We start from the raw sequence: 20937 nt of genomic DNA on the forward strand, positions 1-20937 counted from the left end.
AGTTAATTTGAGTTGTTCATAACTCAAACATGGAGCCATATTTTACCAACGGAGGGTCCCTCTTTCCATTAATCATTGAGACATCTAAACATTTGCATATATGGTTAGTGGCCATGAAGGTTAATTTTTTTCTCTGAAAGTTGAACAAGTCAGACAAGTTTTGAACCTGGAAGCCTTTTTATATTAATACTACACTGAAGCTTTTCTCAGCGTCTTTCTTTTTTTAGGCTCCAAGGGCAGGGAATCGTACTAAGTATAATCCTTCATATCATGTTATCATTGTTAGCCTGCTGGGATCCCTCACTAGTTATTTTTGTTCCCTGTATTCCTGTTTTTTTTCCACCCGCCATCATTAACAATTCTAATGCGTTAAATATTTCTGACTTTGAGTATGTACTTCCAAAACATGTATTGTGGGGGTTTTTTGTGCAATAATCTTAATTTGCATAATGGTATTGACCCACTGTTTTCCTCCCTGTTTGAAAATCTCTGTGTCACTACGTCCAGTTAATTGTTTCTGCCTGTGATATCCATCCACCACATTTCCTCTATCTGCTCTCCCAGTGACGCATACTCACATTACCGCCAACTCCCCTGCTGTCTCCAATAACATCCCCTAAAGACCTGTGTAAGAATTTGTTAGGATATTCCCAAGAGCGGAATTGCTGGTTTGTAGAATATGTATATGCTTCACTGGATTGAGTACTGTCAGACTGCTGTCCAAAAGGCTGCGCGATTCAACACTCCCAGGGCAATGCCAAAGATTCCTATCGCATCTTCCTCATAGCTCCACTAAGGCTTAGTGATGTAGCTTTCAGATATTTGCCAGTCTGATAGTAAAAACTGGTATCTCATTGTAATTTGCATTTCCATAATTACTAACAGACTTGAGCATTTCTTCATAAGTCTGTGAGCCGTTTTGTTTTTGTTTTTGTTTTTTTTAAGATTTCATTTATTTATTTGACAGAGAGATCACAAGTAGGCAGAGAGGCAGGCAGGGAGAGGGAGAGGCATGCTCCCTGCTTAGCAGAGATCCCTGCTTAGCACCCTGAGACCATGACCTGAGCTAAAGGCAGAGGCTTAACCCACTGAGCCACCCAGGTGCCCCAAGTCTGTTAGCCTTTTGAGCTTTGTATCTTTTGACCAGATTTCTGTTGAGGTTGCTAACCTATTTCTGCTTCTCTGTATATTAATTCCCTGTTTGTTTTTAATATGCAAATATTTTTTTCCTGTTGTATTTTTTTTAAGATTTTTTTTTATTTATTTGACAGACAGATCACAAGTAGGCAGAGAGGCAGGCAGAGAGAGAGAGGAGGAGGAGGCAGGCTCCCTGCTGAGCAGAGAGCCTGATGCGGGACTCGATCCCAGAACCCTGGGATCATGACCTGAGCCGAAGGCAGGGGCTTTAACCACTGAGCCACCCAGGCGCCCTCCTGTTGTATTTTTATTTGTCAGTTTAAGTCCAGAAAAAGTATCTTCTATTCTAGTTTACCAATAGTTTGGGGTTTAAAAAAAATCTTAACTAGATAATGCACCTTCTCAAATGCTTTTCTCTGTCTATTAACATAATTGTCCAGCCTGCTTTAATTTATCAATGTGATAATTTCCTTGAAAAAATTCCTGATATTTAGCTATCCTTGCATTCCTGGAATATGCCCTTATTTATAATATATTCTTAAGTTAAATCATATAAAATTGCTGTTTCTTAGGTCAGAAAACGGTCAAATACTAGCTTTATCATAGAGATCAAATTAATATTTTCAGTATGCTTTCAATTTAATTATTTTAAAAAAATAATTTTACATCTGTGACCCTAAGTCAAATAAGACTATAATTTTCTTTTCTTGATTTGTCTGTATTTTTGGAAGAGGAATCAGGATTATACCAACCTCAAAATATGAAGTGGAAAACCTTCCCCCCACCCTTGTTCTGGAACAGCTTATATAGATACAACTGATTAAAACTTGAAATCTGACAGAATTCCGGTATAAAACTATCTTGAACTGAGGGCGGTTTTGTTATTTTTCTTAAAGGGAATATCCTTGACTACCATTTCAGTTTCTTTAATAATTTCCAGTCTATTGCAGTTTCACATTTATTCTTACACTAAATATGGTACTTTAAATTTTGAGAAATTTATCTGTCTTCTAGATGTTCAAGTGTGCCAACGTTTCATACGAATCCACTATGTACAGTTATCTTATTTTATAGATACGTCTGTAGTTGTTTCCCCTTTCTATTTCAAGAATTTCTCTCATCTAATTTTTCCCCTGATCAGTTTTTGCAGTATCTGTCTTGTTAATGTTTTCAAAGAACTAGGTCTTAGCTTCACTGATCCCTATTGTAGTGTTTTTGTTCTGCGGATTGTTCGGTTTTGATTGATGGTGATGGTTCTGTTTTCATTAATACTTACCCTTGTTTTACTATTTTCTCTGTTTCCTTTGCATTTGCTAGGTAGCTCTTTTTCTAACTTTTTCTAACTTCTTTCTACTTACCCTCATTTTACTATTTTCTCTTTTTCCTTTGCATTTGCTAGGTAGCTCTTTTTCTAACTTCTTGGACTTATTATTATTTAACTTACCTTGTTTTCTGAAAAAATTGCTCCAAACTGTAACTAGCCTTCTAAGTTCTGCTTTAGCTGAATCCTTCAAGTTTGACATCTAAGTGCCATTTTTATTCAACTGTTAGTACTGTATTTTTAAATTTCCTTTATTGTTCCCTTTTAAGTCTTGAACTTTCCACTAACATTAATGTATTTCTAGACACCATGGAGTTTTAAAGTTATTTTTTGTCGTTAACTTAGAGTTTTTCCATAGTTTTATTGCACTGTGTCCGAAGACCTAGCCTATATGATATTAATTCTGTTAAGAGTATTGAAAATTCTTTTATGGCCCAACACACAGTCTATTTCTGTAATTTTTCTGTCTATGCCTCCTCAGATGTATGTATTTTCTGTCTGATGTAGCATTCTCTTCTTTTTTTTTTTTTTTAAAGATTTTATTTATTTATTTGACAGAGAGAGATCACAAGTAGACAGAGAGGCAGGCAGAGAGAGAGAGAGAGAGAGGGAAGCAGGCTCCCTGCTGAGCAGAGAGCCCGATGCGGGACTCGATCCCAGGACCCGGAGATCATGACCTGAGCCGAAGGCAGCGGCTTAACCCACTGAGCCACCCAGGCGCCCTGATGTAGCATTTTCTTATATCTATCATTACATTGAGCTTATGGTGGTGTTAAAGTCTTCAGTACCTTTTTTAAACAATTTTTTTCTGTTTTATTATTTTCTGAGGAGATGTGTTAAAATTTGCTCTATTTTGTTTTCTTAGCCGTAGTGGCATTTATTTATTTATTTATTTATTTATTTTTAAGACTTTATTTATTTGACAGACAGAGAGCAAGAGAGGGAACACAAACAGAGGGAATAAGAGGAGGAAAAGCAGAATCCCCACTGAGCAGGGAGCCTGATGTGGGGCTCAGTCCCAGAACCCCAGGATCATGACCTGAGCTGAAGGCAGACGCTTAATGTCTGAGCCACCCAGGCACCGCATGTAGTGGCATTTCTTAACTGTCTTACTCTGTACCTCCACCAAACAAAGCAGATGAAAGCATTTAGTGGTCTGGTTGAATCTGGAAAAAGAGGTCTTACAATAAGTGTCCCCTCGAGGCCCATCCTTGGGGGACCCCAGAGCACTTCTGCAGAATCCCCAGTTGGAATTTCCATAAACCCTGTACTGTAACTTCTTATCAGCAACCCACCAACTCAAAGAATTTTCAATTGATATCTGAGCGGACGTTCATATCCTTCTCCTCGCTCCACCACCATATATGCCTCTCCACATGCAGTCCGCCTACAGGATTCGTCTTTTCATAACAAACTTCTGTACCCTGTTCAAAACCCTTCGCAAATTCTGCTGCTTCCGTTAAATCTCTTTTAGAAATACCAGTTCTTAAAACTGTGAAAGAAGTTAAAGTTCATGCAGTTAATTTAGTAATTATTCAGTGACCAGCCCTTGTGGTGATTGGAACTTCTGTTTGAATAATTGTAATTGTCTAGTATTTATGGTATTTGTTTGTTTCCCTTACGTTGCTATGTAAGCATCTTATAATGCATGTCTTATAGGTCTCTATTCATTAAAATACCCACATAGTATCTTATTCTTGGTTGACCAACAAAAACACTTTGAGCTTATTTATGTGTTAATATAATTAATAATAATCACTTGATAATAAATTAAGCTTGTTAATATGACTTTATTTTTTCCTATCTAGAATGCATTTTTGTTACATTGCAAGACCTCTATTTTACTCTATTTTGCTAAATGCGTTCTTTATTCTTTTTTTTTTTTTAAAGATTTTATTTATTTATTTGAGAGAGAATGAGTGAGAGAGAGCATGAGAGAGGAGAAGGTCAGAGGGAGAAGCAGACTCCCCAAAGAGCTGGGAGCCTGATGCGGGACTCGATCCTGGAAGTCCGGGATCATGACCTGAGCCGAAGGCAGTCGCCCAACCAACTGAGCCACCCAGGCGCCCCCAATGCGTTCTTTATTCTTAGTAATAATATTTATCTGTGAAAGTTAAGATTCTTTTTTTAAAATTCTATTATCACATTATCTCTCTTACATTAACATATAATGTATTATTTGTTTCAGGGGTACAGGTCTGTGATTATCAGTCTTATACAATTCACAGTGCTCAGCATAGAACATACCCTCTCCAGTAGCCATCACCCAGCCACTCCATCCTTCTCATCCCCCTCCACTCCACTAACCCACAGTTTGTTTCCTGAGATTAAGAGTCTTTTATGGTTTGTCTCCCTCTCTGATTTTGTCTTGTTTCATTTTTTCCTGTCTTCACCTATGATCCTCTGCCTTGTTTCTCAAATTCCTCATATCAGTGAGATCATATGATAATTGTCTTTTTCTGATTGACTTATTTCGCTCAGCATAATACCCTCTAGTTCCATATATGTCATTGCAAATGGCAAGATATCATTTTTGGATGGCTGCATAATAGTCCATTGTATGTATATACTGTATCTTTATTCATTCATCTGTGGATAGACATCTAGGCTCTTTCTATAGTTTGGCTGTTGTGGACATTGCTGCTATAAACATTGGGGTGCATGTGCCCTTTTGGATCACTACATTTGTATCTTTGGGGTAAATACCTAGTGGTGCAATTGCTGGATTGTAGGGTAGCTCTATTTTCAACTTTTTGAGGAACCTTCGTACTGTTTTCCAGAGTGGCTACACCAGTTTGCATTCCCACCAACGGTGTAGGAGGGTTTCCCTTTCTCCACATCCTCACTGGTATATGTAGTTCCTTGACTTGTTAATTTTAGCCATTCTGACTGGTGTGAGGTCGTACCTCACTGCGGTTTTGATTTGTATTTCCTTTTTTTTTTTTTTTTAAGATTTTATTTTTTTACTTGACAGAGATCACAAGTAGGAGGAGGGGAAGCAGGCTCCCTGCCGAGCAGAGAGCCCGATGTGTGGCTCCATCCCAGGACCCTGGGATCATGACCTGAGCCGAAGGCAGAGGCTTTAACCCACTGAGCCAACCAGGCACCCCTTGATTTGTATTTCCTGATGCTGAGTGATGTTGAGCACTTTTTCTTGTGTCTGTTGGCCATTTGGATGTCTTCTCTGCAGAAACGTCTGTTTGTATCTTCTGCCCATTTCTTGATTAGATTTTTTTGTTCTTTGGGTGTTGAGTTTGATGATAAGTTCTTTATAGATTTTGGATACTAGCCCTTTATCTGATATGACTTTTGCAAATATCTTCTCCCATTCTGTCCATTGTCTTTTGGTTTTATTGACTATTTCTTTGCTGTGCAAAAAACTTTTTATCTTGATGAAGTCCCAAAAGTCCATTTTTACCCTTGCTTCCCTTGCCTTTGGCTATGTGCCTAGGAAGAAGTTGCTGCTGCTGAGGTTGGAAAGGTTGCTGCCTGTGTGTTGCTCTAGGATTTTGATGGGTTTCCTATCTCACACTGAGGTCTTCATCTATTTTGAGTCTATTTTTGTGTGTGGTATAAGGAAATGGTCCAGTTTCAGTCTTCTGCATGTGGCTGTCCCGTTTTCCCAACACCATTTGTTTGAAGAGACTGTCTTTTTTCCATTGGACATTCTTTCCTGCTTTGTCGAAGATTAGTTGACCATAGAGTTGAGGGTCCATTTCTGGGCTCTCTATTCTGTTCCATTGCTCTATGTGTTTGTTTTTGTGCCAGTACCATACTTTCTTGATGATTACAGCTTTGTAATAGAGCTTAAAGTCTGGAATTCTGATGCTACCAGCTTGGCTTTTATTTTCCAACATTTCTCTAACTATTTGGGGTCTTTTCTGGTTGCATACAAGTTTTAGGATTATTTGTTCTGGCTCTATGAAAAAAGTTTGATAGGGATTGCATTTTGATAGGGATGGTATTTTGATAGGGATTGAATTTTCACAATATTTGTTCTTCCAATCCATGAGCATAGAATATTTTTCCATTTCCTGTGTCTTTCTCAATTTCTTTCATGAGTGTTCTATAGTTTTCTGAGTACAGATTCTTTGCCTCTTTGGCTAGATTTATTCCTAGTTGTCTTATGGTTTTGAGTGCAATTGTAAACGGGATCGACTCCTTAATTTCTCTTTCTTCTGTCTTATTATTGGTGTATAGAAATGCAACTGATTTCTCTGCATTGATTTTATATCCTGCCACTTTACTGAATTCCTGTATGAGTTCTAGCAGTTTTGGGTGGAGTCTTTGGGGTTTTCCACATAAAGTATCACATCATCTGCAGAGTAAGAGTTTGACTTCTTCTTTGCTGATTCGGGTGGCTTTTATTTCTATTTGTTGTCTGATTGCTGAGGCTAGGACTTTTAGTACTATGTTGAACAGTGTTGGTGATAGTGGACATCCCTGCCATGTTCTTGATCTTTGGGGAAAAGCTCTCAGTTTTTCTGCATTGAGAATGATATTTGCTGTGGGTTTTCGTAGATGGCTTTTATGATATTGAGGTATGTACCCCCTATCCCTACACTTTGAAGAGTTTTGATCAAGAAAGGATGCTGTACTTTGTCAAATGCTTTTTCTGCCTCTATCGAGAATATCATATGGTTCTTGTTCTTTCTTTTATTAATGTGGTGTATCACATTGATTGATTTACAGATGTTGAACCAAACTTGCAGCCCAGGAATAGGTGGTGGTGAATAATCCTTTTAATGTACTGTTGGATCCTGTTAGCTAGTATTTTGGTGAGAATTTTTGCATCCATGTTCATCAGGGGTATTAGTCAGTAATTCTCCGTTTTGATGGGGTCTTTGTCCAGTTTTGGATCAAGGTAATGCTGGCCTCATAAAATGAGTTTGGAAGTTTCCCTTCCATTTCTATTTTTGGAACAGTTTCAGAAGAATAGGTATTGATTCTCCTTTAAATGTTTGGTAGAATTCCCCCTGGGAAGACCTCTGGCCCTGGGCTCTTGTTTGTTGGGAGATTTCTGATTATTGGTTCAGTTTCCTTTCTGGTTCTGGGTCTGTTCAGGTTTTCTCTTTCTTCCTGGTTCACTTTTGGTAGTTCATACATCTTTAAGAATGCATCCATTTCTTTGAGATTATCTAATTTATTGGCATACAGTTGCTCAGAATATGTTCATATAATTTTCTGTCTTTCTTTCATATTGGTAGTGATCTCTCCTCTTTCATTCACGATTTTATTTTGGGGGGTCCTTTCTCTTTTCTTTTTGATAAGTCTGGCCAGGGTTTTATCAATCTTATTAATTCTTTCAAAGAATCCGCACCTAGTTTCATATGATCTCTTCTAAGTTTCATTGATCAGTTCTACTGTCCTTTTGGTTTCTGTTTCATTGATTTCTTCTCTGATCTTTATTATTTCTCTTCTCCTGTTGGGTTTAGGCTTTCATTGCTATTCTTTCTCCAGCTCCTTTAAGTTCAGGGTTAGGTTGTGTATTTGAGACCTTTCTTGTTTCTTGAGAAAGGTTTGTATTGCTATATACTTTCCTCTTAGGAGTGCCTTTGCTGGATCCCAAGGTTTTGAACAGTTGTGTTTTCATTTTCATTTGTTTCTATTATTTTTTAAAATTCTTCTTTAATTTCCTGGTTGACCCATTCATTCTTCAGTAGGATGCTCTTTAGCCTCCATGTATCTGAGTTCTTTCCAACTTTCCTCTTGTGATTGAGTTCGAGTTTCAAAGCATTATGGTCTGATATTATGCAGGGAATGATCCCAGTCTTTTGGTACTGGTTGAAATCTGATTTGTGACCCAGGATGTGATCTGTTCTGGAGAATGTTCATGTGTATTCTGTTGCCTTGGGATGGAATATTCTGAATATATCTGTGAAGTCCATCTGGTCCAGTGTGTCATTTAAAACCCTGATTTCGGGGCGCCTGGGTGGCTCAGTGGGTTGAGCCGCTGCCTTCGGCTCAGGTCATGATCCCAGGGTCCTGGGATCGAGTCCCACATCAGGCTCTCTGCTCAGCAGGGAGCCTGCTTCCCTCTCTCTCTCTCTCTCTGCCTGCCTCTCTGTCTACTTGTGATCTCTCTCTGTCAAATAAATAAATAAAATCTTTAAAAAAAAAATAAAAAAAAAATAAAACCCTGATTTCCTTGTTGCTCTTTTGCTTAGATGATCTGTCCATTTCAATGAGGGGAGTGTTAAAATCCCCTGCTATTATTGTATTATGGTCCATGTGTTCTTTGATTTTGTTATTAATTGGCTTATAAAATTGGCTGCTCCCACATTAGGTGCATAAATATTTACAATTCTTAGATCTTCTTGTTGGATAGACCCTTTAAGTAGATATGGTGTCCTTCCTCATCTCTTTATAGTCTTTGATTTAAAATCTAATTTGTCTGATATAAGGATTGCCACTGCAGATTTCTTTTGATGTCCATTAACACGGTAAATGGTTTTCCACCCCCTCACTTTATTTTTTTTATTTTTTTATTATTTTTTTTTTTTTTGACAGACAGATCACAAGTAGGCAGGGAGGCAGGCAGAGAGAGACAGGAGGAGGAGGCAGGCTCCCTGCTGAGCAGAGAGCCCGATGCAGGACTCGATCCCAGGACCCTGAGATCATGACCTGAGCCGAAGGCAGAGGCTTTAACCACTGAGCCACCCAGGCGCCCCCACCCCCTCACTTTAAATCTGGAGGTGTCTTTGGGTCTAAAATGTCTCTTGCAGACAGCATATCAATGGGTCTTGTTTTTTTATCCATTCTGATACCCTATGTCTTTGGATTGAGGCCTTTAGCCCATTTACATTGAGGGTAACTATTGAATGATATAACTTTAGTGGCATTGTATTGTCTGTAAGGTGACTATTAACTGTATACTGTCTCTTTTCCCTTCTAGCCTGTGTTACTTTTAGGCTCTCTCTTTGCATAGAGGACCCCTTTCCATATTTCTTGTAGGGCTGGTTTGGTGATCACAAATTCTTTTAGTTTAGTTTAGTTTTGTTTTGTCCTGGAAGCTTTTTTCTCTCTCCTCCTATTTTCGGTGACAGCCTGGCTGGTTATAGTGTTTTTGGCTGCATATTTTTCTCATTTAGTGCCCTGAATATGTCATGCCAGTCCTTTTCTGGCTTGCCAGGTGTCTGTGGGTAGGTCTGCTGCCAGTCTAATGTTTCTGCTATTGTAGGTTACAGACCTATTGTCCCTAGCTGCTTTCAGGACTTTCTCTTTGTCTCTGAGATTTTTAAGTTCATCACATTAGCTGTAGAGAAAGAAAGTTAAGACTCCAAATTTATTCTGTTTCTAAAATAAGCAGCCATTTATATGGTTAATTTTTTTAAAGTATTTTTACGAGTTTAAATATATCTGTTCTCCTAAGGCAGTGTTTGTTAGGTCTGGAAAGTGATAACATAGCTAGGCTGTTTTCCTCCCCCCATTCCCCTTAACACTAATTACTTGAGTTCAGCTTTGAATTGCAAGGTTCCCTGGAAGGACAGTAGACCTAAGTCAAACATTAGACTGACCATACAGTTCCAGGATAGTCTCAGTCTACCAGATGGTCATTCAACTGATAAAATGATTGCATCATACCATAGTAGAAGGTGTCAACCTCTGGCCCCAGAAACACACCTGGCCTCAGCCAGTGCTTTGTGGGGGACAAGCCATGTTCAAAGCAGTATCATTTCCCACACTGATCTGCCAGAGTGGTTTTGTTGCACCTAATCAACACAAGTGAGGCGTAACCAGCCAAATCCTAAAGTAGGTAATTTAGACCAAAGAGAGTTCGTACCAAGGAAAGACAAAAGATTAAATAAAAGATTTATAGAATTCCTATAAAGCATGAGCTAGCTTTTAAGTTCTTTAATATGTATTTTATCTCATTTTCTCAACAACCATGAAGAGGGTATTGTCATGCCCATTTTACACATGAAGAAATGGAATTCCATAAAATAAAGTAATGTATTAATTATTGGACATTGAGTGAATGGTTGATTTGTGTATTGAATTCAGATCTGACAGCTAAACCAACATCCTTAATTCCCTTTATTTTACTCACGTATCATAAAATATTATTATACCATTTGTATAGTTTAAAGAAACATAATTATTTTGAATTAATTGTTGATTTTTTTTTTCTTACTGGAATGCAAGTCCGTGAGAATAGGAACCATATCTCCAGGACCAAACACTTTCTTGGCACAGAGCTGATGCTCTGTATATATTCTTTGTTTCCCACTGACCCCCCTCTCTTTTTGGAGGGAGGTAGGGAGGCTAGGGTTTCTACAACATTGTGTTGACTGTTTTTGGTAAGAAAGGAATGCACAGCAACTCTGGGCTCATGTGAACCTGAACAATCGGAGAACGTTTTATTGGTGAACTAAACTTTTAAAATGGAGATGGAGGGGCGCCTGGGTGGCTCAGTGGGTTAAGCCTCTGCCTTCAGCTTAGGTCGTGGTCTTGGGGTCCTGGGATCGAGCCCCGCATCGGGCTCTCTGCTCAGCAGGGAGCCTGCTTCTCCCCCTCTCTCTGCCTGCCTCTCTGCCTACTTGTGATCTCTGTCAAATAAATAAATAAATAAATTTTAAAAATAAAAAATAAAAAAAAAATGGAGATGGAACAATTAACTGTAACCTATATGTAAGGTGATGAATGACTCCAACTACTTCATTCTCAAAAAAGGACCATCATGGGTCAGGATGGGGACATGCTGATGCTTTTGTAATGTAGATTTAAGTGCTCTATTTAATTTTTTTACCCCCCACCCCTTTTTTTTTAACAATAGAAAAAATCAGGCAAAGATATGCAGACCTGCCTGGAGAATTGCACATTATTGAGCTTGAAAAGGATAAGAATGGACTTGGACTCAGCCTTGCTGGTAATAAGGACCGGTCACGCATGAGCATATTCGTGGTGGGAATTAACCCCGAAGGGCCTGCTGCCCTGGACGGGCGAATGCGTATTGGAGATGAACTGTTGGAGGTAAGGGACACAGATTTGTAATTTCTCTTTTGGTAAGGTGCAAGGGTGAAGGGGACAGTCCGCAGGAAAATGAGGTGATGGTGAAGAATGTTACAAATTATGTTTTCTTTAATTATTCAAAATCACTTTCCAAAGGAAAAACAGAAATCATACTGTCACTTGGAAATGTTATTTGCTGTTTGAGTAAGACCTGATCTTGCAAAATTAATTTAGGGACCGTTAAGTCAAAATCTCATGAAAGCCTATTAAAAAGAATAGGATTTGTTTTTAACATAAATCCCAAAATGTTCAAAACTAAGTTGTGTATTAATCTATTAGTATTTATCAAATTTCTCTTTCGCTTTAGAATAAACCGTAAGTATGGCATTTGTTTTTGTTGTTGTTTAGTTTTTTGGGAAGGTGTTAGAACCAATAGAACTTTGTGAACTGGTTGTCAGGGCTTGGTTACTACCTGTGAAGTTGGTGATGTGGTTTAAGACCACATGGATTCCTTATTTAGGAACAGGATAGAGATAAGAGAGGCTAAGGAGATGCTGATCCTTTGTGAATTACTCTCTAGATGATTTCATCAGTACTCTTATTTATTCTTACTTTCCTCAGCTTAAAGTCAGGGTTTCTGTTCCGAGTCTATCTCACTTTGATGTTCGTTTGCTGTTCCAGTCCATCATTCAGCCAACATCATTAGAGTGTCTCTTGGGACTGTATATGGAAAGAAAGAATACATCTAGTCCCTTCATTGAGGGAGCTCACAGTCTAGAGGAAGGAAACAGAAACGAAAAGATTATTGCACTGCAAAATGAAAAATATAATCAGAAGGACAGCAGCAGCAACTAATACATACTCAGTGTCTGATACGGCAACCTCTTTTACTGGTGGGGTCACAAAGGAAACAGTGGTGCTGGGACTCACTCTCAGGCAGTTCAGCTTCTTCGGTTTTGTTCACCAGTGCACTGTACTGCCTCTTGAATAAAATGCTCCAGCCCTTGGACATCTAAAGGTCTAGAAATCACAGAGGCACTGAGTGTCAGACTGCTGACTTAAAACGAGGGTTTCTGATTTTGCATTTTATGATTTCCACGTCAGACTTTGACTCAGAATTCACAGTCACCCCAATCTGATTTGCTTAATAATAAATACAGCCCAAACTGGTCAGACACCACTGTGAGACCATTAGCATCACGCCTCTCTCCCAAGCCTCAGTAGTTTCTCCCCATCTTAAAGATCCACAAAGAAATCACTTCTGGAATCACCTTCCTTGTGCTTTTGTGATGCAGCTTGATGAAAGGGACCCACCTTGGGTAGTAGCAGTGACCAGCATAATCATTAAATACGTAAAAATCAAAGGCAGCCCAGTACGTATTAAGCAATACAATTCATCACTTGAAGTTTGTTTCCTTTGGTTGATGCTTGGAGACTCCTTCAGTGATGAAATTAAAGTGATGGTCATCAAGCTGAAAGTGAAAACTAATTTACTGAGTTATTACTGGTACTTTACCTAGGTGCTCCCACACTTGTATGTATACACACTGAAGTGTATCCCACACTTCAGTATTCTTAAGAGACCTGTCTGGTAAGTACTCGTCATGTCCCCATTTTATGGATTAGAAAACTACGTAAGTCACTTGTCTAATACAGAACTAAGTTACTAAGTTTGGTAAGAACCCAGGCTTGCCGGACTCTGAGATTCATGCTCCACTGAAGTGTACTATGTTCCCCGTGGTATGTCCGCCGAACCCCATTCGTTTAGATCTATGAGAATCCTGATTTATGATGCTCTGGTCTTTAGGAAATCATGTATCTGAAGTTACTGTGTTGTGTCATATGGATCTAGGCATGGGTTTCCTGTCTTGCGTGGTATATGACAATGTTCCAGAGGCTATAATTTAGAACATGAAGATTCTAGTTCTGTTTTCTCTATTTTACTAAGACTCAACATGGAATAATGGCCCATGGGATCTAGACCAACAGGAACACCGATATTTTATTTCTCTGCCTGACATTTGTGTTAGATGTGGGTAACGAATGAGCAGAGGCTGCAGAGCAATGAGTGTGTTATAGTCCATACACAGAAGTCTGCCGTGGGTACAGGGCAGAGAGCGCTGAACTTGGAAGAGCTGCTTTAACTTATCCCAGTACTTTCAGTCATTAGTTGCATTTCAGAAGGGGCATAATGCACACAGTGCACTACACATAGTTGACTGTTGATTAGATCACATTTCCTCCCTTATAGACAGAAAATTCAGGTCTCTGTTTTCTAGGCCAGAGGCTGGAAGAGCTCATTGTCTGAAAGTGGATATTAATATCTTGCCATAGTGGACCCCACCTAGTCTTTTTTTTTTTTTTTTTTTTTTTTTTTTTTTCCATTTTTGCCCCCTTTTTTTTTTTTTTTTTTTTTTTTTTTTTTTTGACTTTCCGAATTTGGCCCTTTTGTTGCTATTCAGCAACTTTATCTTCTTGTGGAAATGGAAAGGGCAAGAAGAGCAAATATGGCAATAAGTTGACCCTTGTCTACTCCCCATTGATTCTCTTGTCTAAAAAAAAAAATGATTGATAGATACATGTTGTAACATACATCCTAGCCTCTCATATCTGTGGCTAGTTACTTATCTTCTCTAACCCTCAGTTGCCTCTTTTATCAAATGAAAATTACTTATTCAGCAAGTATCTTGCCATGCATCTGTCATGTAGGAAGCAGTGTAGGAACAAGGTGCTGATTTTACATTGGTGAACAAAATCCATAGTACCTGTTCTCATAGAGCTTACAGTCTAGTGACTGTATAGCATAAACTTCAGAGGGCATTGTGAGAACTACTGAGAGAAGACAGGTCAGATTTTGCCATAGTATCTGGCACAAAGTAATGCATTTCATCTGATACTATTTGTAAAATAATATTTTCATATGGATTTGTGTATTGGGAGTTTTTTTAGTTTGTATGAGTACATGTGTCTCTGGAAGTGTGTCCCAAAAGGAAGCAATCATCTTCCTCAATAGCTTCATGTAGCATCTTAAAAAACTGAAAGAACAGAAAAATGCACAGACGGGATTCTTAGGCAGTTATAACCCATCCTCTCACGTGACTTTTGGCTCTCGGTCAGGGGTGACGGGAAAAAATTTGTGTGGGCAACATTTCCCTCGTTTCTTTTTATAGCTGAGAAAAAATTTTAATCATTCCTCTATGATATGTGAGGCATTTGTATACCACATGATATCAAATCCAATGTCCGTTCGAACTGAGAACAGGAAACTGACTTAATGATGAGTACTGGGAAAGCTACAAGCCCATGTTAAAATGGCCGTTCTTTGGATATCACAGTGTGTTGGGTTGTGGAAGGACACTGCATTGTGTGGGAGGCTTTTATAGGGAGCTTTTAGATTATACTTAACTAGATTTCTGGGCTAGAGCAAATCTTGTATATTTGCTCACCTACCCACACTCCATTTATTTTTGCGGCTTCTCTAGGAGATCAAGGTAACTGTGTCTTGATTGTTTCTAAAGCTCCACCGTTTGTTCTTACCGTTTCTTAGGACTGCTTTGTTGCTGTTGTTGTGTTCTTGCTCAGCTGTGAGCCTCCTTTTGTTTCGAGTGGATCGGATTTGTTTTCGGGCCTAAAAATTTGGCTAATTTGTAGAACTTAGAAAAGAACTTGGTCGAACACGCATCATGGCTTCTTTGAAGTCAGAAGCTCTGCTTCTTCCTGAGAGCCTGGTCGTGACTGATTTTCCGCACGCCAGTGGCCAGCAGTTTTGTTGCTGTGGGACTGCATTGTTAATAGCAAAGGAGCAGCCAGCGAGTTCTGCCGATCGATGGCCCAGTTCATGTATAAAAGAAATCTCAAATTAAGCCCCCAGAAGACAATGTGATTAAATCTCAGCTTCTTTACCCTTTACTGCGATGCCAGTGTGGGGGGTTCTGAATTAATTTCAAAAGGCATTAGCATATAATTACCATGTAGACTGGAATGAGACTTGCACCAGTGTATTGGCTTTCCCTGAGCAATTAGTCCCAGAAAATACACAGGCCTGGGCATGGTGCTGTCCTATGAATATAGGATTTATTTATAATCTTCCCTATGGTGCAAGTGTGGGAAGAACGAGTGGATAACATCAAGTGGGGGATTGGAGTGATCTGTCGGGTTGCAAAAGCAGCCAGAAGAAGCAGTGTGGGGGGCACAAGCCGGACCAGGGACAGGGCTAGCACAGAGAGCCAAGGCTCATCTGCTCCCACACCCTGTGAGACAGACATCGTGCGTTCCCTTTGAAACATTCACCTGCAGCAGAGCCAAAGCTAAATGTCGTTATTTTCCCCGTGTCTAATATGTTTACTTAAGACCCACTGCAAATAAAAAGCATGAAGTCTTCCAGTATCTGCCAGGGATGAAGACATAGAACCACAGGTAAACTCAGATCTTATTGTCTCATTATACTTATTTTTTAAGAGGATAAAACCCTGACATAAAATGTCAGTGACTGGCCCTGACCCATGAAGCTGCGTCAGGAGAAATCTTCTACCTCAGGGCTCTGCACACCGCCCTGGTCTCAGCACCCACTCCTCACTCTCTTCTTGCCAGGGCATTATTCTTGAAATCTTTCGGAAGAACTTCAATGTGATTTAGAAACGCAGGAGAATAGTAAACAAATCACTAGCTTTTGTGCATCCACAGATAAGGTTCTAATTCTCAGTCAAAAGCATCTGTCCTCTTAGATTGGCTCTTTTACATTATTACCATACATGGATGTAATTTTATAAATTGTGCTTCTTAATGCAATAATTATGCCCTAAAAGACCTCATTTAATAAAACATCCCACTATAGAAACACTAGTTTGAGGAGAAGAAAGAAGACTAAAGGATGGGCAAAATTGCAATAAAATGATTTTCCCTAGTTTTATTAAGAGGTGGGTATTTTGTAAGAGCTAAAAGTGCAAAAATAAATTGATTGACCTGTGGCAATGGTTTTATAAGTGTTAAAACATACTTGACATTTTAAATAAGTAACGTATTACATGTCTGTTATGGCTCAAGGCACTTGTTAAAAAACGGTTGATTAGGGGCGCCTGGGTGGCTCAGTGGGTTAAAGCCTCTGCCTTCGGCTCAGGTCATGATCCCAGGGTCCTGGGATCGAGCCCCGCATCGGGCTCTCTGCTCAGCGGGGAGCCTGCTTCCTCCTCTCTCTCTGCCTGTCTCTCTACCTACTTGTGATCTCTATCTGTCAAATGAATAAATAAAAAAATCTTAAAAAAAAAAAAACAAACGGTTGATTAAGCCTGACAAAAATAAATACTGTTAGCAGATCCTGAATATGACCTTCCCATATGCAAAGCTAAAGTGACCCCATTTGGGGACTCTAAAAATAGTCTACAGCCTAATTCACAACTCTGGAAGTCAACAGAAGAATGTGGTGCTGCCTGATGGGACGGCCTCACACATACAACAGTAGTGGGGTCTCTGCTGTGTGTGTGACATTTTCCTTGCTTCAAAGTACAGCCCTGGTTATTCCGGCATATAATCAGTAGCTATCTCTGTCTTGTTAAGTCATTTCTTGTCCATTGTGTGATATCCAATATGAGTGACAAAAAGATGTCCTCATTAAGAGAACTTTTGGGGGCTAGAGAAGCCATACGAGGAATTGAGCTCATGCTGAATACATAGTGTTTTCAAATCAGTGCTAAGTTCTTCCCGTGCATTCTCCTGACTTTTACAACAAACCTATGAAAGTGGTGCTATTTTAATCCCCATTTTACAGATAAGGAAACTGAGGTGGGAAGGGGTAGAATCAGCCTGCAAACACTACCTTTTCTGACTCTAAGGTCTTAAGTTATTTCGTTCTGGATTAATAATGATTCTAAAAAGTAGTAGGTGGGGCTCCTGGCTGGCTCAGTCGGTAGAGCGTGCCCCTCTTGATCTCAGGGTCATGAGCTCAAGCCCCACATTGGGCATAGAACTTACTTAGAAAGTACTAGGTAAATCTCTCATCATTTCATAGTTTCAGTAGATCTAGATTCATGGAGTTGGTCTGGTACTAGTTCAAACTAGCTGAGATAGTTTCTGATAATACAATACCTTGTTACTCTTACTGTCGTTTTAAAATTGAATGCCGCTCTGAATTCAATTAGGAAAGAATGCAGTTGGTGAAATTATAGCCATCCCTCAAGAATCAAAGAAGAAAAATAATCCTTTTTTGAGGTTTTTCTTGCCCAATTTGAGAACTTCTCTGAACTTCGAATCTTAGGAGCTTTCCTCCTCAATACCGTTGTAAAGTTAAGGTTTTGTTTTCAAGCTGCAGGAAATAACGGAGAACATAGCGCATGTTGGTGGCCTCATTCCTGTCTGTGTCCTGCTTTGTAGTCCTGGAGCTCAATTGCTGCTATGTTGGGTTTCCGTCCCTGGCATGTCGGGGGAAGAGTTCTGAATTATTTCGTCACACTTCATTGTCTTTATACTGCTGAAATATTCAGACTGAAAGTCAGTATTCTTACTGATCTTATGGAGAAATGACAATCATTTAATTTTTATTACTGCAGTGCTCATCACTCTACGAAAGCTTCATGTGGGATTGCTACAGTGAGCCACATTGTCGTAACATCAGAGATAAAGTTCATGAGAGAAAGTGCGGGAGAAGACCATGGAAAGAATATAAAAAGTAGGGATAGGAATCTATGCTGGGGAAGAAAGTTGCCACTCGGAAAGAATAATTGGTTTTTAGCAAGACTCTCCTTCCTGCAGTTTTCCGTCAGCTCATATGCGACATATTGGGGTAGTTCTTCAGGCCTCCTTCCTGCTTTTTCCAGTTTCTTCTCTACTTCCTTCGAGTCCTACTCATTGCCATCATAATGACCGTACTGAAATGCAGTCAAGAAAGATGTGCTTTCTTTTTTTTTAAAGATTGTATTTACTTATTTGAGAGAGAGAGCAAGAGGAGATTGGGGGGCAGAGGGAGAAGCAGGCTCCCTGCTGAGCAGGGAGTCCCATATGGGGCTTAATCCCAGGACCCTGGAATCATGACCTGAGCTGAAGGCAGAGGCTTAACCAACTGAGCCACCCAGGTGCCCAAGATATGCTCTTAGATTATCGAGGTTTTCCTTGTATCAATTCAACATATAACTTATATCTGTATTTGACCCATTGGCACAGTAGAAATCTCTTACAGACACTATGCAATCTTAAGGCACAAAACCTGGAAGAAAAGTGTTAATGAAATTCTTATTCCAGTTTTGACTCACTAACAATGTCAGACAGCTGCTTAAACTCATAAAAAATGTGGTTGTATCTATGTGTTTTAATTACAGTTTTTAAGAGGTAGGCCTAAAATCAGTAACCCAAAGTGAAAATCAGATGTTCCACCCCAGAGAGCAGCCATGAGCCTATTTCTCATTATTTTAAGTCCGGAGAATTTATAGATTACACATCAACCCCCTGTCCTCCCTCCTACTGATTTTCTATAATACTAGTGAAATGAACAAAAATAATTGCTTATAAGTAACACATAAACCTGTTAGGATGTGACATGTCTACTATCGTTTCAGAATCACCAAATAGTATGATTGCTAACACAGTTGCATTTGTGTGCAGTGAAACGGTCTCTCTTTGCTCCGCCAACATCCAGCCTGCACACCCTCTATGTTATTACTGAGTCTGTGGTTCAGATCGTCACCTTGCAATTCTGTACCTGGAAGACGCTTGGGACTTTTCCCTCACACATTCTGTTTAAAGTATTTTTCTTTCTATTGGGGATAAACATTACTGAAAAATACTTGATTGAGAGTATATGTAGATCCTTATAAAGTTTGAGGGTTAAAAATCAAAAGGTATTCTATCAGGAAAAGCTTAGGTAGGAAGTTATACCCATATGTGGTTTTCCTTCTTAAAAAATTAAAAAAAAAAAAAAACCAGCTCTTATTAAGGATATTTTGGGGCATCTGTACAGTAAGCAGAATGACGTAATGAAATCCTCTGTAGCCCTCACATGGTTCAGCAGTGGTCAACCCTCGGTCACTTTTGTGTCACCTACCCCTCCAGATGTCCATCCCTACACAATTGTTACATTTGTATTCCGGTGGGGGGGCAAAATTTACAAAAAATGAAATGCACAGATCTTCTCTGTACAATTTTTTTTTTTAAAGATTTTATTTATTTATTTGACAGAGAGAGATCACAAGTAGACGGAGAGGCAGGCAGAGAGAGAGAGAGAGGGAAGCAGGCTTCTTGCTGAGCAGAGAGCCCGATGTGGGACTCGATCCCAGGACCCTGAGATCATGACCTGAGCCGAAGGCAGCGGCTTAACCCACTGAGCCACCCAGGCGCCCCTTCTCTGTACAATTTTGACAGCTGTATACACCTGAATAATCCAAACATTGATCATTTCTCTCTCCCTAGAAACTTTTCTCTCATGTATTCTCCCATTGGAATGTCTCCCATCCCGGGAGGCAAATACTAAATTGATGTATTTTTTATTTTTTCCTTTCGTTAGTTTTTCCCGTTGTAGAACTTAATATATATGAGATGGTATAGTAGTACTCTTTGGTGTCCAGCTTCTTTCACTTTGCACGTTGGTGATTTATCTGTGCTATTGCCTGTATTAGTAGTTTGTCCCATTTTGTTTCTGAATAATAGTACATTGAATAACTACCACAATCTGCTTATCAGTTTACCTGTGGATGGGCTTTTGGATTTTTTGCAGAGTTTTGAATAAAGTTGCTAGGAACATTTGTGTGACAGGTCTTTTTGAGGACAAATATTTTCCTTTTTCTTGGATAAATATTAATAGTAAATTAGTGGGTCACAAGGTAGTTGTGTGTTTAGCTTAAAAAGAATGCGCCAGCCCTTTTCCCCAAAGAGTTGTGGACTATTAAACATTCCCACCAGCAGCGTATGGGCATTCAGGTTGTTCATAACCTTAGCTCCTCTGGTGGCTTTGTAATGGTTCCTCATTGTGACTTTAATTTACATTTTTTTCCCTTTCTTTTAAGATTTTATTTATTTATTTGACAGAGAGATAGAGACCACAAGTAGGCAGAACAACAGGCAGAGGGAGAGGGAGAAGCAGGCTGTCTGCTGAGCTGGGAGCCCAATGCAGGGTTCCATCCCAGGACCCTGGGACCATGATCTAAGCCCAAGGCAGACACTTAACCTTACTGACTGAGCCACCCAGGCGCCCCTTTAGTTTACATTTTCTTGATGACTGATGAAATTAAGCATTTTTCTTTTTCAACAGCCTTTCAGATTATTTTATAAAGTGTCTAAGTCTTTTTTCCATTTTTAATTAGGTTGTCTTTTATAATTGAACTGAATGTAAAAGTTCGTTAGTAGATATACTAATTCTTTGTCAGATACATGATTTATGGATCTTTCAATCTGTGGCTTGTCTATTTTTTTAATGTATCTTTTTATGTATAGAACTTCTTAGTTTTGATGAAATTATTATTTATTCATGTTTTCTTTTATAGTTACTGTCCTAGCTAAGAATCTTTGCTTCCCTCCAATAATTACAATAATATTATCCTATATTT

At 39.2% G+C, this 20937-nt stretch overlaps 1 protein-coding gene across 1 annotated transcript in view; it reads left to right on the top strand.

The window, feature by feature from the left end:
- LOC111142889 (PATJ, crumbs cell polarity complex component) overlaps positions 1–20937 on the top strand; it is a 372385-nt gene that overhangs the window by 212078 nt on the left and 139370 nt on the right. Inside the window, exon 27 of the mRNA XM_022496281.1 lies at positions 11235–11431. Coding sequence (XP_022351989.1) covers positions 11235–11431 — 197 coding nt within the window. The remainder of the gene's footprint in view (positions 1–11234; positions 11432–20937) is intronic.

This window comes from Enhydra lutris, unplaced genomic scaffold, assembly GCF_002288905.1.
Source record: "Enhydra lutris kenyoni isolate GAN:26980312 unplaced genomic scaffold, ASM228890v2 scaffoldscaffold9, whole genome shotgun sequence".
NCBI classification, from domain to species: domain Eukaryota; kingdom Metazoa; phylum Chordata; class Mammalia; order Carnivora; family Mustelidae; genus Enhydra; species Enhydra lutris.